The sequence below is a fragment of the Talaromyces proteolyticus genome, assembly GCF_021365285.1.
Source record: "Talaromyces proteolyticus strain PMI_201 chromosome Unknown BGW36scaffold_10, whole genome shotgun sequence".
NCBI lineage: Eukaryota > Fungi > Ascomycota > Eurotiomycetes > Eurotiales > Trichocomaceae > Talaromyces > Talaromyces proteolyticus.
In genome coordinates, this window is record NW_025764286.1 from 307,728 (window position 1) to 322,768 (window position 15,041).

Genomic DNA, 15,041 nt, shown 5'->3' on the forward strand with positions numbered 1-15,041 from the left:
ATATTGTTTACGCTGCTCGTCGCCGCTCATCCCCATGACCGATCTCAATCACCTCTCTCAATCACCAACAAAGATCAGGGCCCCGCGTTCCCTGCTTGAGACGCCTGGCCCTCTCAAATGCAGCTTCCCGATTTCCCAGTAATATTATATCCGGCTCGTTCCCTTTGTTCTGGTGGGGAATGCGGTGTTGGGGAGGCTGGGATACCGCATCTCTGGCCTCGTGGGATCGGCTATCTGCTGGCATACGCATATCTTCCTACTTGTTGCCTCTCCGCTCTCCCTACCAACTTCTCCATCCCTGATCTCTTCTCCTTCTTCGAATTCCTGGCTTCTTCACCCCCAGCTATTTATTTCTACACATATCTCAGCCCTGTCTGCCCTACTATTGAAAGCCATTTCTTTGCCCACTGCATGGTCCCCATCGCTTCCTGTACCCCTGAGCACATTCTTCCCAGAAAATCTGGTGTCAACTCCGGAGCACTGCCATGTATAACAAGGCCGTGGAAAAGATCAAGCTTCGGCCTGGTGATCCCGACTACAAATGGGTCGGAGATCCTAGGACGGTCAATGTGGTGCCAGTGAATGCCTTTGGTGAACGCCTTGCTCCCAAGACAGACCCCAATGAGAAGGAAAAAGAGCGTCCGGATAATTCGGGACCAGTTGCTCTTCGTGCTTCTGGCAATGTCGAGGATCCCTATTACATTGGCCCAAATTCCAAGGACCGCCTGACATCGGGGGACAGAGCTAACGAGCTTTTCTATCAGTACATGGACCACGGCACCAGTGTCGCACGTCCAGGTTTTAACGAAAATGGCAAAGAAGTCGAGCTGAAGACAAATTGCTATCAAATATCCCAGTTCCCAACCAAGAAGATCTATCAGTATGACGTGAGTTTCTCTTTCCCGGAAGCTACTAGCTATATGCTGATAACTACGCAACAGGTCACTATTGTGAAGGCCGGAAACGAGAGTGCCACCGTGACCTCTACTGCCCGGAAATTGGTTTGGGCTTCCGATATTCGTAAATCGAAATTCAGGCAGATGATTTACGATGGGGCCAAACTTGCTTGGTAATGGTCCATCTTTATCTACTTCATGTATGCTGCTAACTGATTGACTAGGTCTGACAACAGCTATGATGATCCCAGCGGAAATTTGGTGCAACTGGGTGACTATACGAAAAAGGAACTGGCTAGGGACAAAACTAGCGCTTTCCGCCTGATGGTCCGCAAGTCGAAAGTTATCAACCTGCAAGTTCTCGAAAGCTGGTTGCAGAAGAAATATAGTTTCGATGAGAGCGTTCTAGAAGCCGTAAACTTCCTAGATCACCTTATGCGCGAAGTTCCATCAACCAAGCATACCCCTATCAAACGTGCGTTCTACAACGAGAAGGAAGATGGTGGCAATCTCCACAACAACCTGAATGTTCTCAAAGGATATTATCAGGCTATTCGAGCTGCTATTGTGAGTCATAATATTACTTGTCTCTCACACCTTCTCGAGAAAATCTGCTAACTATTCGAAAAAGAATGGTCGTCTTATCGTGAACGTCGATAGCGTTCTATGTGTTTTTTGGAGGCAGGCGAGTCTCTCCAGTCACGCCGACACTTTTCTGAGCTTATTTGACTGGCAAAAAACCGCGAAAGCCCTCAAACCCCGACTCAATAATCCTAAAAATCCATGGGAAGGGTATGAGTACAGCCCGGCTCACAAATACATCTGGAGCAAAATGAGACACTTGGAAGTGAGACCTATGCATCCAGGATGCATTGTCACGCGCTCTTTTCACATCTACCAAGTCAGTACGGCCAATGCCCATAAGGCTACTTTCCCACTGAAGGATGCGGCTAGCGGCAAGGAAAGGACCATTTCAGTTGCAGCCTTCTTCAAGGAGAAGTACAACCAGGTGTTGCATTGTCCAGAGTTGCCCGTTGTGGAAATGACCAAGAAGGGAGTTCTTTATCCGATGGAGTGCCTTGAAGTCGCACCTCTGCAGCGATACAATCACAAGCTCGATGAACGACAAACTGCGGACATGCTGAGAATTGCTGTGCGTAAACCAGAGATTAGGTTTGGTGACATCGCTAAAGCAAAAACGAGACTCGATCATGCTGGTGATCCCGTTCTAAAACATTTCGGAATGAAAATCTCTGACGCCCCAATCATCACCAAGGCGCGCCTTCTGCCAGCTCCAGATATACAATTCGCCAACGCGAAGATTGATCCACAGACTCAGGGACGCTGGGACCTTCGTGGCAAAAAGTTCATCGAAACGAACCGGTTCCCCTTAAGCTCCTGGGGCGTTGGTGTCTTCAAACAGGGTCGCAACGCTCTTACAAAGACCGAAGCTGAGAAATGGGCCGAAGGATTCAAGAACCAATATATGGGTCACGGTGGAAAGGTCAAGTCATCCCCGTTCGTCACGGAGCTTACCGGAGACACTGCAATGGCTATCCAGCGTTTGTTTGAGGGTACCGGGAACCATTTCAAACAACGCCCCCAACTACTTATTATCATGGTACCAAACCGAGATTCTTGGACCTACACTCGAATCAAAAAGAACTGTGACTGTCGTTTTGGTGTGCCATCTCAAGTGGTTCAGTGTGCTCAAGTCGCTAAAATGAACCCCCAGTACATGTCCAATGTTTCCATGAAGGTTAATGCCAAATTGGGAGGTGTTACTTGCAAGGCCGTTCCCAAGTTCAAAGAAGCACAGATTAAACCTGGTTCTATCATTATTGGCGCAGACGTCTCTCATGCGTCTCCTGGAAGTCTTGCTCCTTCTCTGACGGCTATTTCAGTGTCAGCTGACAAGGTTGGTGCTAAATACATGGGCAGATGTGAAACTGGATTGAGACGTGTGGAGATTATCGACGAGCAAAATATGAAGGAAATGTTGGTGCCTCTTGTTGATCAATGGACGAAGACAGTCGGTCAAGGCCGTCGCCCACAAAACGTTTATTACTTCCGAGATGGCGTGTCTACCGGCCAGTTCGCCCAGGTTCTCGCTAAGGAAGTTCCAATGATCAAGGATGTAATTCATCATGGAAGCGGCGACAAATTGCCGCCCAAGGTCACGGTAGTCATCGCGAATAAGCGACACCATCTCCGTGCTGTGCCGAAACCGACTGACAAATCGGCCGCTGATAGAAATGGCAATCCGCTTCCAGGTACTTTAATTGAACGTGATATCACAAGCCCACACACTTGGGACTTCCTTCTTATTGCACACGTCGCTCTTCAGGGTACTTCTCAGCCGGTCCATTACCATGTTATTCGGGATGAAATCGGACATTCTGCCACTCACTTGCAGAACATGATATACAATCACTCCTATCAATATGTCCGTTCCACTACCTCAGTCTCGCTATGTAAGTAAATACTATCTATCATTAAGCATACATACTAACTAGTTCCAGTTCCAGCAATTTATTACGCGCATCTCATCTCGAACCGTGCACGTCCACATGAGAGTGTTTCAGAAGAGCAAGGTCCTACGAGTGGCGCATACATCAAGTTAGATAAACATACCGAGAAGACTGGTTCGGGATCTTCGAACCCAAATGCATTGAGCAAGATGGAAGGTGTCGACGATACACCACCACGTTTGCTAAAGATGGTACAGAACGAAACTCGCAATCACCTGGAGATGTGGTTCGTCTAGCTTTCATTATGAGAATAGAAAGAATGGCGGATACCCAAGAGAAATATGAGAGCTCTGATCAATGATTTGTTTCTTTCTTTTTTTCAGCCATGTGTTCTTCATTGATGATAACCGCCAGGTCGATCGATTGCTTCGAACTTGATTTGAAGCTCTAACAATCCCTGGTGGTATCGATGCCTGAAATTTGCAGTTTAGTACTTTATCAACCAGAATAGCTTCTAGAAATCAAATCAACTGTTCCTACCATAAAATTTCTTTGGCTTCAAACTGTAGCGACATTGGCCTCTATGTAAGAATTCAGGCAGCACTTGAATTGCCTAGCAGGAAATCATCAGGACTTCAGATACCGACATAAAATACATGATCTGACTACACTGACAGAATGTCCCATATTCACAAAGATTGAGTAATTCTTATCCCCCTCTGCAAAACCAACACCATGCCGATATCTTGTGTTTTATACGGTATGAAGCAGATTGTCATCTACGGCATCAAATTCTACAAACAGCGGCAAATTACTCAGGCTAGGATGTGATCTAGTGCTTGAAGTTTCGACGCGATGCCATGACAGACGCATATCGCTAGTTCTTACTCCCTCGATGTGGCATTCCATAGGTCGTCTAAGTCCAATCGAATGAGGTAAAACGAAGAAGATTGTCTAAGAAGGAAGAAATATAAAGGATGAGTGTTGAAATCGACCTAGTACGAGTGAGACCATCAATTGATGTCTCGGGATGACTGTTATCTTAGCAGCCTGCAAAAGTTGACAATTGTGCAAAGGTCAGTTTAGTGTTGTTTTGATGCTATGGCTACGTATAGTGGTCTAGTGTTTTGTTTGCCGACGTAAATGGTCACTCTATGGGAAGATTGAGCTGGAATCATTCCTTGCCAACTGCGAGATTGAGCAGGGAGGATATGGTGGTTAGGCGGCTTAAGAATGAAATACTTGATTAACTATAGTGACTCTTTGCCAAGAGTCAATGTTTGCGAATGGTAGTTAAGCAAGCGTTGTAGAATAACATAAAGCCACCTCTTCATTAAATTGACTAGAACTAGACTTCAAAGCAGATGCTAATAGATCTACCATAATCCGCCGAGCGAAAATTGTTGACATGACATCGTTTTCTAGAATCATGCATGTATGTATGTACACATCACCCCCAATCCTAGTGGCCCGCAAAAACCCCGAGGGAAAGGAACAACTAAAGGCAAGAGGAAAGAAAATAATAAAACAAGCGAATAGAAAGTAATGCCATAGATGATGAGGTATAATGCATTGATGCAGAGGGGAAAAAATGAGAAAGGAACAACTTAGAAAAGAAAGAGGAAAACAAACAGAAAACATAATTCGGTAGAATACAGTGTCTCAAGTTGACCGAGCGAGAGAGACACAACTGTCACCCTATGTGATGGTTGGTTTGTTATGAATGAGCAGAACCAACAATCGAAAAAACAACCCCCACCTGAAAGATAGCCGGTTTCACCGAATGTGCGCCGCCATTTTCTTGGTAATGATTATTAAAGACAAAATTGAAAACGAAACATAGTGAGAGCAGACATGTTACGGTCTCTCCAACTTGTGGTATTTCAAACCATCGGCGCCAATGTGCATCAAGAACAAGAAGGTTGTGTTTAAGCTTGGCCATTAATGCTCTCAGGACTCATCATGCCGGCGCCTTGGTTTCCAGAATTCTCTGCGTTTGAAGTCGACATGGCCACACCATTGGCTTTATTCTGCTGTGAATCAACATCACCAGGCAAAACACTACTGCCCTCTCCGCCGAGATCAGAAACCCCTGTATGACCTCCATTAACCGTAGCGTCTGTGTCGTTGCCAGCAATTGGATTTGCATTTGATTTATCGGCAGCTTTGCCGTCCATTGACGACTTTCCATCGGTGGTTGAAGTACCAAACAAATCACCACCACCAGGGGGTCCCATGGATGAAGAAGCATCGGCATTGGTGCCGTTGTTCTTTTTGGCCTTCTTCTTGCTCGGTTCTGAAGTACCGCCAGCTTTACTGGATGCTTGTGCTAGTGAGGGTGGGAGAGGACGCTTCTGAGGACTTATATGGATAGACGTGTTATTTGGTGGTATGATCTTTCCTGATGCTGGGAGCTTTGGCCGTGAAGGGCGTTGTTTCAACGGTAATTCGAGATCCTCTACTAGAGGCTCATCTCCATGGGCCTGCAATTTCTGCATGAAGAAATTCCGTACCAAGCCGATATGAGATTGCAACGAGTCAACTGTAACACGTGGATATGGAACAGGTGGTGGGAAAAGAGTATTTGTAGTTTGCGAAGTACTAGGTCAAAGTTAGCACATTGTACATCATTACGCAGTCAGAGATTTAGGGTAACGCACCTTGTGTTCTGCGACTGATGCGCATTGAACATGCGATTTTGAAGAAGATGAAACGGAACACTTAGGCTTGCAAGACCAAATTCTTTATCCAAACCCATTTCCTTGAAGCCAAAGAAGTCCTCGTCAATATCCTCAGCAAAATCCCCTCCTACAAATTGCTCGCTGCCATCATTGAATGCGTGAGAACCATCACCGCCAGTATCGTGGAGAGCAGGGCGAAGCAGTTCGGTAAAGTGAGCTCGCATACGATCATGGATGACACCAAGTTTAGTTCCAAGACGCTCAATATCATCCTTCACATATGATTCAAGAGATTCTACATCAGTCCCCATCAGCGAGAGCGTATGTAAAATCATTTCTTGTTGAGTGTAGGGCATTTTGTACTGTGTAGCGCTCGAAGTGGTCACCTCCGCGGCGTCATGAATTGGAATTTTTGGACTTTCCATGTACCCTTTCAGGGTTTCACAGATCTTCGTGAAAAATTCAGAGGCAATATCGGTAACAGCATCAAGAGCAGATGGTTGGTATTCCTCAAATCCCGTATGATACAGCACTTTTGCAACCGATCGTTGGAGGGCTGCTTTCGAAACCCAAGGACTAATCACGGGACCATCATCATTCATGACATGTGTCGACACATCTTGTTCGATGAATGGCTCAGGTTGATACTTTTGAAATTGGTTTTGATACATTTGACTTTGAATTTGCATTTGTTTCACGATGCCGACCTTGGAGCAAATTTTCCGAGTTTCCTGCATCTGTCGCATATTGGCATCCATTCTCTTCGACAATTTGCTATCAGGTTGAGTAAAGGAGCCTTTAGGAAGAATGTGCAAGAACTCCTCGGAGTTATCGACAACGTTACCTTGAGAATCCTCCTGCCATACCAAATGCGGGGGGATGTCTGGAATACCTGACATGACATCGTAATAGTCAGGAATAACTTTATCTTCTTCCTCTTCTTCAATGCCTTCGGCAAGTCCTGCTTGAGAGGTTTCCGTATTGGACTCGGCGGTTTTATCAGACTCGGGGCCCGCCTGTTTCTGATTTTTCAACCATCGTTGCATTCCTGTTTTTGTACGAAGCAAAGCTGGTTCATCGGCATTCAGTTTATCTCCCTTGAAAAGCTTGTGTCTCTCCGCTGCAATCAGAGCTCTGTCTTTCTTGGTGACCTGTTTCCATACTTGATACTCAGGGTCGTCATAATCGAACCCTATTGCAGACAAGCCACCTGTAACTGAGTTGACAGGGGGGAAGCCTTCAATGTCCATAGAGTCAACTTGACTGCCAGAGCCAGCTACCCCGATCCCGTTTGCGCCGAGTGGTGTAAGTGTCCCTGGTGGCGGAGTCGAGAGGCCATTTTGACTTCCTTCTGCTGGCAAGTCCGCATCTGGACCTACTGAATTTTTCGGTTGCGAACCACTGAGCCCCGAGGGGCCTTCAGAGCCAGTTGGAGTCTGCCGACTTGGGGCAGTTCCTTTCATAGATGATTTTCCAGGTGCCTTTCTACCCCTTGAGGACATGATAGGCTCATCATCACTTTCTTCTGCACCATCCATTTCAGCCAACTGGAGTCGTCGTTCTTCTGCTTCCACCTCCGCACGGTCCCTAATGGTAATATCGGGGATCAAAGGAACAAGCTTCTCGGTTTCTTTTCTCATGTACAATGCATGTTTGCGTAGAAAATGCTCCGGGGCTGCGTTGTATTTCAAACAATTGGCCCAAATCAAATTGAGGTCATCGACAAATTCTTGCTTTGACTTGTACTGTAGAGTCTTCAGCTTTTTTGTCATACTTCCCAAATCCATAGGATGTTTGATAACTTCCGGGTGTTAGTTTTAACATGAAAATTAGATAGCAGGCAGGTAAACTTACTAGTATAGTAATCCGGAGCCTCACGTTTATTAACTCTTGATAGAAAAAATGACGAGTGCTCAGTCATTGCCTTCAACTCGCTCAAAACCTTCTCTGCTGCTTCATAGAGTTCCTCCTGCCCGACCTTGTCCTCGTTTGCCCACTTGCTCCGGTTCTTGCGAACTTCACTCATCAAGCTACGAAGTTCCGCATCAGACGCCTGAACCATTGTACGTTTCATATCAATGCGAGCAATAAGATTCTTCAGAGTCAAACTGGACGCGCCGAGGTTCGCGTTGCTCAACGAACCGTAGCCATTCGTGCTAGCATTTGCATTGGCCCCGGAGCTGTTGACACCCTGACCTGACATTTCAGCTTCTACCAATCTTTCCGATTCTTCAAGTCGTTCTTGCTCTTTCATTGCGTCGTGATCATTTTCCAAAGTGTAGAACATCGTCTGGAAACTTCGACGCGCAGCTTCTTCAGTCGCCTTTTTACCCTCCTCCAGTTTCTTTCGTATTCCCTCTAACGTATCCTTCTTTGGTTCTTTGGCACCTTCGATGGGGGTGTTCGTGGCGGTTGTCGGCCGTTGAGCAGGCGATGCATCACGAACAGCAGCAATGGCGGATTTCGCTTTCAAAGGAGATGCGTTGGTTTCATCTTGCTCCTCGCTTCCTTCATCGTCGTCATACTCGTCGTAGTCATCGTCGTCAATCTTCCGCGCAGCTTTCTTAGGAGGCCGCTCAAGGTTCTCAGAACGCGCCGGGGCAGCTTCCGGCGCCTCCATTTCCATGGCATCGGCCACAGAAGGCGCAGATACATCTCCATTGGTGCTGAATAGCGCATTTATCTTGGATTCGCTGCGATTGTAGAGATCCCGAAAAAGTGTAATGCGAGGGTCTTCCTCCGCGGCGGCTTCGGCGTCGGATATCAGATTTCCGGCCTGGGAACCATGCTCACTTGTGGAAACTAGTCGCATTTGAGGCGTTCGAGCACCAGAAGAAAATCTCGAGACTCCATTGACACCGCGTGCATCTGACTGGTGGTCGTCTGGTGGTCGAAGGTGGCCTGGGGGCAGCCAGGCCTGATTTTGACCGACGGACATGGCCGCGCGCTGAATAAACCCCGTCGAGGGGGACGCTTATTCTGCGCAGCCGGTCCAGCGCCGCAAAGAGGATTTCAGGGCGCGAAAAAAGGGTGTCCAGCGGAAACACGAGATGCGAGGAATATTGTGGTGATAATTTGGGGCCTAAAAACGATAAAACAAGGACGTGGTTGATGGCTGACGTGCGGCTCTTTTTGGTGGTTGTGAGCGATGGAGGTCAAGAGACTCCGTCTAGTCGGGCAGCCTCCGCAAACCACCTGCGCAGTCCTCAGGCCTTCCTCACTTCCGCTCCCGTCTTTAGCTTGCGGAGCTAGCTTCTTACTCCATAACCTCAAGCTAGAGAACGTCAATTCTCACGCTCTTCCATGTACTTTCTGTCTCTTGTCCCATGCCGCGCCACCTCGACCTTCGATGATATTTAAATTGCGTTGTGATGCCTGCTGTCGTCTACACTAGAGATATTCAGCTGGGCAAACTGCGCAACCACTGATTCTCTCTATCCAAGCAGTGGTCACGTCACAACAGGCGATCGGCCTGCCTGTTCAACTGGTGCTCGAGAACTCCTGGCTAGAACTATACCTGTGCGCTCGCTCAGTCGCTCGTCGATTTTAAGAACATTATCACGACTGCAGGCACCATGCGAATTCGCTTCTATTTTCTAGGTGAGCTGTCCAGTATTTATGTATCTAATAGCTCTACCCTCGAACAATACACGCTCTATTAAATAGCCTATTCTTTCTAATGTTTGTCACACAATACAGGCGCCTTCGTGCTGCTCCTCTTCTTGTCGGGATATATGGGGCTATTACCTCACAGCTCCTTGGGCTCGATTCCGACCAACTTACAGCCTAGCGACAAGTTCCTGCATCTCGTGACTTTCTTCTTGCTGTCGCTTGTGTTCTACTGGATCCCCGATACGTCTCGCCGACGAGCTCTTCAAATCAGTCTGTTAGTATGCACGCTTCTGCTTGGCGTCGGATCCGAAATACTCCAAGCCATTCTTCCAAATGGTCGAATATTCGATCCTTTCGATATTGTCGCCAATGTCGTTGGCAGCCTCGGCGCTATCGGCCTGTGCGGCTGGTACCATAGACGCATGATGGAGAGACGCCGCAAGGCTCGCATTGGAGCTCTCACAGACGGTGGTGGCGCTGAAGATGACATTGAATTGGGCTTGAGTGGCAATGAGAATCATGGTATCGGTCCCCAGGAAACCGGTGTGACTTCTCTTGAACAAGAAGTCGACAATTGGGATGAAAATGCTGTCGATAGTTGGGATACAGAGGACGGCCCCGGTCCAGCTGAAGAGACTAATGAACATGATGCTTCAAAGACGAGGAATGACTGAATGAATTGCTGGATGGAAACGAGTGTTATGTTTATCCTACTAGCTCTTTTATTATTACTTTTTCGACACTCTCGGGCGTCGTGTGATTTAGGTTTTTGTTGGGAACGTTATCTAGTCATCAACTATTATTTGTTTCCTCACTAACAAGATGACTATTTCCCGCATGGTGAAGTCTGAAGATTCTGGTATTCAACATTGAAGGATAATATGTCCTGCCATATAACTCTACATATGTAACTCTGCTGTTGAACATTACGCTGAAGCTGGCTACAACATTGAACCTTTTTAAATACGCATATCAATTGATATAAAAGGAGGGCCAGACTAATTAGGTCTTGGTTAGAACAAAGGTAACATGTAAACTGGAGAGCTGCATATGTACTACGTCCTTTTGAAAATTTATGAACTTCGTCATACAGAGATATTCCGAGTCAGAAGTTGATATACCTCTACTCCATCCCATCTACGACTCAATCTCTTGCTTTGTTATATATTCAAGCACCTTTTGTATAATTGGTCCAGGATGCGGGAGCCGATATATCTACTACTCAGAAGTAATATACAGAGTGACATAAAAAACCATGTGAAGTGGTGCAAATGGGGAAACATGCCCTGGCTGAAAAAGTGACGAAGAGTGGTTTCCTGGCCAAAAAGGGGAGAGATAGGGAGAGAGAGATGAGTACTCACAAATTGGGATATAATGCATACAAACAAGAGTAATTTTCATGGAATCGTAAAGCATCGAAGAATAGACATAAGCCACCCCCGCTGCAACGTACGCTGTGCTCCAAAATAAAACTTAACAAGCAATTTTAAAAAATGCCATTTTACAATGCAAAAAGAAGACACAAAATAATGCCTTGAAAAGATAAAAATACGATGGGGGGACAGAAAAGAAAGAATGCAAGTTCGTAAATAATCATCAACCTTATGCTAAAATGCACCAACCCGGGTATGAAAAAGGGTGAAACCAAGGGCAAGCCAAACCAATCTATCCATTCTGCATGGCACGAAATCAAGAGACTTAAAAAAGACAGTCTAAAAAAAATGTACATTACTCATTGTCTGAAACACTTGGGTTGTCAATGGGACTCGTAGCTGATGGTGTTCTATGATCAGACATAGGCTCCAGTTCGGGCTTAGAGGAAGCTGTGAAGTTTTCTTCACCAGACAGTCGTGCGACTTTGGGGGATCGGAGCTCAGAAGGAAAATCTTCATCAAGAGAACCGCCGAGTTTGATAATGCTTTGTTCACGAAGAACCTCATAGATGAAGTGTAGTTGCATCTCATTATAGACCATCATCATCCGTTGCTCACGTAGCTGGTTGACTATGTCAAAAACGGGGTCTTCCGTAGAGTCGACGAAGCTCAATAGCTCGCCGGAGTCGAGTTCGCGTAGAAGGTGGTCAAGAGCAATGAAAGTACCTGTCCGACCAACGCCTGCGCTGCAATGAACAACGCGAGGATTTTCAGGGGAGGATTTTGCGGCTGTCTCATGAAGAAGGTGAAGGAGTGCTTCACGATCTTCCCCTTCTGGCTTCGAATAATCCGCCCATCCAGCGAACAAAAAGTGCCAGACAATCTTGCTTTCAGCGCCGATTTTCAGCTCCAGCTTTCGAACTTCAGATCGGCACGAAGCATCAAATTGAGATTCGAGTAGTGTAATTGTTCCATAAACCTGAAGGTTGTCTTCATCTTGCGAGTCATCGTCGCTAGTGCTCGGATCGTCGGCTTCCGAAAATAATTCCATCACAGGATCATCTAGATCCAGAGGGAAATACTGCGCACACTTTTCCTTCCCAGCCTCAATTGTCTGTGTCAACATGACGATTACCGAGACTTCAAGACTTTCGTGAAACACCATATTCCAGAAATGCGACAAATGAATTCCATCCTTCGGGCCCTGGATATCAGAGTTAGCATGGTAGCACAAACGGTAGAACAAAATCATGGAACCCTATACCTGAGTAGCAATATATCTTGTCTCCATCCCGGTTTGAGAATCCTTCAAGACGATAGGTGATGCATTGATGAAGTCGCATTCGCCTTGTGGCACCCTCAGACGAATGCGGGAATTTGCCCAAGCTTGAACGTTGAAATATCGGTTACGTGCTTTGACTTCTGGATCTGAATCTAGCGCCCAGCGATGGGCAGGATCTTTCGACATCTGACCCTCTGCTATGCGCGATCGCTGAAGCCATTCGAGATCTTCGAATTTTTTCCGTGTTTCTAGAATCGAACAGATATCAGTCACTTGTGCGTCTCGTTCAGTCTGGTGATCGGTCTAACCTGCGAACGAGAGGTTTAAAAATGATGGTAGTTGTTCCAGAATCGCGGACCTGTCTTGTACCTGATGCTGGTCGGGCACGGTCAAATAATCCATGCCATCACTCCCATCATGCGGTAACCCCCGTTTTGTCCCATGAAAATTAGTGTCAATGCGGATGGGCGACTGGGCCATTTTCTTGGCTGCAATGTGCCGAAGGGCGTGAAATCGTCCCAGCACGCTACGGGCCTTTCTGGACGCTCTTGCGCCGGTGGCAGAGATCCTTTGCGACCGGCCGTGACGACGTGTGGTCTCTGGGGACGACGCTCGAGAGATTATCTCAGTCTCGGACAAATCGCCGGGTGGGATGGGCGAGATTGGGCTTGGAGGACCGCGCACCGGCAACGAAATCTGAAGCGACGAAAGATCCGGGCAGCTGTGAGAGCTGCTGGTCGATTTGTGTGCGTCCAGGATTCCGGCTGTTGCTAATGGAGGGGCCGCAGTCGGCCACGGAGGGGTGCTACTACTGAATTGCGGCCTGGGCACGCGGACAGGAGGGACGAGTTACTGCGAGCAAACCCTGGCCAGGCGTTCCCAGAATGTAGCGCCTATCGTCCAGGATCTGCCTATCAACTGCCTCGTTGGCTATTAGTATTGGGTGAGGCGATGCCGCTCAACTCAAAAAAATACCTCCAAAGACGTCCTAGGACGGCCCGCAGTCCGGGAGTCGGGAGGAAGAAAAAGGATTGCGCTGCTGAAAAAAGCCCCTTTGTGGGTGATGACGATGCAGGCGTTTGTTTTAATCACTGCCTGACGAAGAAGCTGAAGAAAATATCACAAATGAAAAAAATAATGGACTGGAGGCGGAGTCATTACTTCAAAGGCGACTGCGGACACAGCCGTAGATGCCGTAAAGACTAGGCAAGTGGATCCATGGCAGCACCTATCTGATATTATAATTATGCTTTCACGCCCAAAGGATCGAGCTGTTTTCTCCTTATCAACTCTAAACTGTATAGAAGGCTGCTTTTCACATCGATTAGACCGATTACACTCCTTATTAGATACTTGGTTGGGACGGACCCTATGTCTGTGAACAAGACGCCCATGATACGTCCGTTCGCCGTCAAATAGGGATGTATCTTCAATATTTCATTACTATTATTGAGATCGAGTATTTATTGCTTGGTCGATAATGCATAGTAATGATTAGCTGATCTATGTTTCTTTCTACTCATCATTTCTGCCAGCGTTATAAGGCTACCGCCTTGCTCCGTGGCGGCCGTGTGCCAAGAAATATCGCCGCAGCTTCTTTCTCTCTTTACATCGACACACGGAAGATCTGGCAACAGTCCTTCTCTGCCACATCGGGTCGCTGGTCGACTGGAGTCAACATGATAATATATGACAAAGTCTAAATAGCTGTGATCGATGAGCTAAGATGTGGTGGACTCGCGTTCTGGAAGTGAGTAGCTTGGTCATCTCGCATCAGCCAACACTAACAAATCACCATAAGGTTTGGGCAATCAATCGCGTAAGTGCGACATCTTATGCCACTGTGGCTCTCGTTTCTGATATCACCCGGGTAGCTTCTTCGCAGCCCGACTTTTCATCATATCGTTCGGGGTGTTCATCGGAGGGTCGAACGTGTAAGACACGGGGTGCCACCCGAAGAAATGGGAGGGACAAATATTGAAGAGACTTGTTCGTAACGCACCTTGCCTGTTTTCGATATATGCTGGGCACTATACTAACATCTATGGTGCACAGCTGGGATAAGACATTTCTTGCGGCTTTTTAAAGAGCAGATAAAGGATCAACTCAAGGACGAGCCTCGGAAGCGAAGCTAATGTGAATAACAAATCGAATATATCAGCAAGCCACCTGGATTTCCTTGTGCCCATAATTTTACATGCCTGGAGTTGATTGTACAAACCTCTCGTCACTGGGAAGTCCTGTAAATAGACTAAACGAGACCGAGTCTAAATTAGGCTTCAGCGGTTACTCTCAGTGACCCCCCCATTCCATCCAAAGAACAAGTCAACGCTTCATTCCGCTTAACCCGGCTGTTTTATGGAACTTCACATTGAGTGGCCGGGTTTTGATTTGCGAAGCGCACGCATATACATGAGGGTTAGTAACGAGAGTAATAAGAGTCTTTATCAACGATCTATTCCACTGCTTGTCCTGATTATTACGAGGTCTGGTTATAAGTATATCAAAGCAACAGATACCGTTGACCAGGACATTAAGTAACCACGTTTGGAAGGTGTAATCAACTTACTATGATTGCAAATGATCCTTAGCATGTGTCAGATGCCAAAAGGAACGTTGTGACGGCCTGGCCCTGTGGGGTGCGACATGCTCCGCAAGTAAAACTCTGAAGCTCCCTCAGAACGACTATTAGTTAGTAATTATTATTATTGCTAGACCTTTCGTCT

At 46.8% G+C, this 15,041-nt stretch overlaps 4 protein-coding genes across 4 annotated transcripts; 2 read left to right on the plus strand and 2 right to left on the minus strand.

Moving 5' to 3' along the window:
- Positions 1-767: 767 nt before the first annotated feature.
- Positions 768-3,663, plus strand: BGW36DRAFT_399508 (putative eukaryotic translation initiation factor eIF-2C4; the record flags this gene model as incomplete). The annotated part of the gene is made up of 7 exons (XM_046218529.1): positions 768-887; positions 942-1,069; positions 1,121-1,463; positions 1,528-2,517; positions 2,560-2,610; positions 2,632-3,370; positions 3,419-3,663. 7 exons carry the CDS (start codon positions 768-770, stop codon positions 3,661-3,663), a joined length of 2,616 nt encoding a protein of 871 aa, XP_046068562.1.
- Positions 3,664-5,295: 1,632 nt separating this feature from the next.
- On the minus strand, positions 5,296-8,986 carry BGW36DRAFT_301736 (transcriptional activator spt7; the record flags this gene model as incomplete). The annotated part of the gene is made up of 3 exons (XM_046211718.1): positions 5,296-5,968; positions 6,028-7,849; positions 7,903-8,986. 3 exons carry the CDS (start codon positions 8,984-8,986, stop codon positions 5,296-5,298), a joined length of 3,579 nt encoding a protein of 1,192 aa, XP_046068563.1.
- A 260-nt stretch (positions 8,987-9,246) lies between these two features.
- On the plus strand, positions 9,247-10,816 carry BGW36DRAFT_384984 (putative VanZ domain protein). The gene is made up of 2 exons (XM_046216865.1): positions 9,247-9,648; positions 9,748-10,816. Exons 1-2 carry the CDS (start codon positions 9,624-9,626, stop codon positions 10,332-10,334), a joined length of 612 nt encoding a protein of 203 aa, XP_046068564.1. The 5' UTR covers positions 9,247-9,623; the 3' UTR covers positions 10,335-10,816.
- Positions 10,817-11,388: 572 nt separating this feature from the next.
- BGW36DRAFT_302289 (protein-tyrosine phosphatase 2) lies at positions 11,389-12,795 on the minus strand (the record flags this gene model as incomplete). The annotated part of the gene is made up of 3 exons (XM_046211767.1): positions 11,389-12,237; positions 12,298-12,563; positions 12,624-12,795. The coding sequence occupies 3 exons, from the start codon at positions 12,793-12,795 to the stop codon at positions 11,389-11,391; spliced, it is 1,287 nt and encodes a 428-aa protein (XP_046068565.1).
- Positions 12,796-15,041: the final 2,246 nt, after the last annotated feature.

Excerpts from the sequence above, each read along its gene's own strand:
- BGW36DRAFT_384984 (XM_046216865.1), top strand. The coding sequence starts at position 9,624 with ATGCGAATTCGCTTCTATTTTCTAG. Across the intron at positions 9,649-9,747 it reads AATTCGCTTCTATTTTCTAG|GCGCCTTCGTGCTGCTCCTC; the intron begins GTGAGCTGTCCA and ends CACACAATACAG.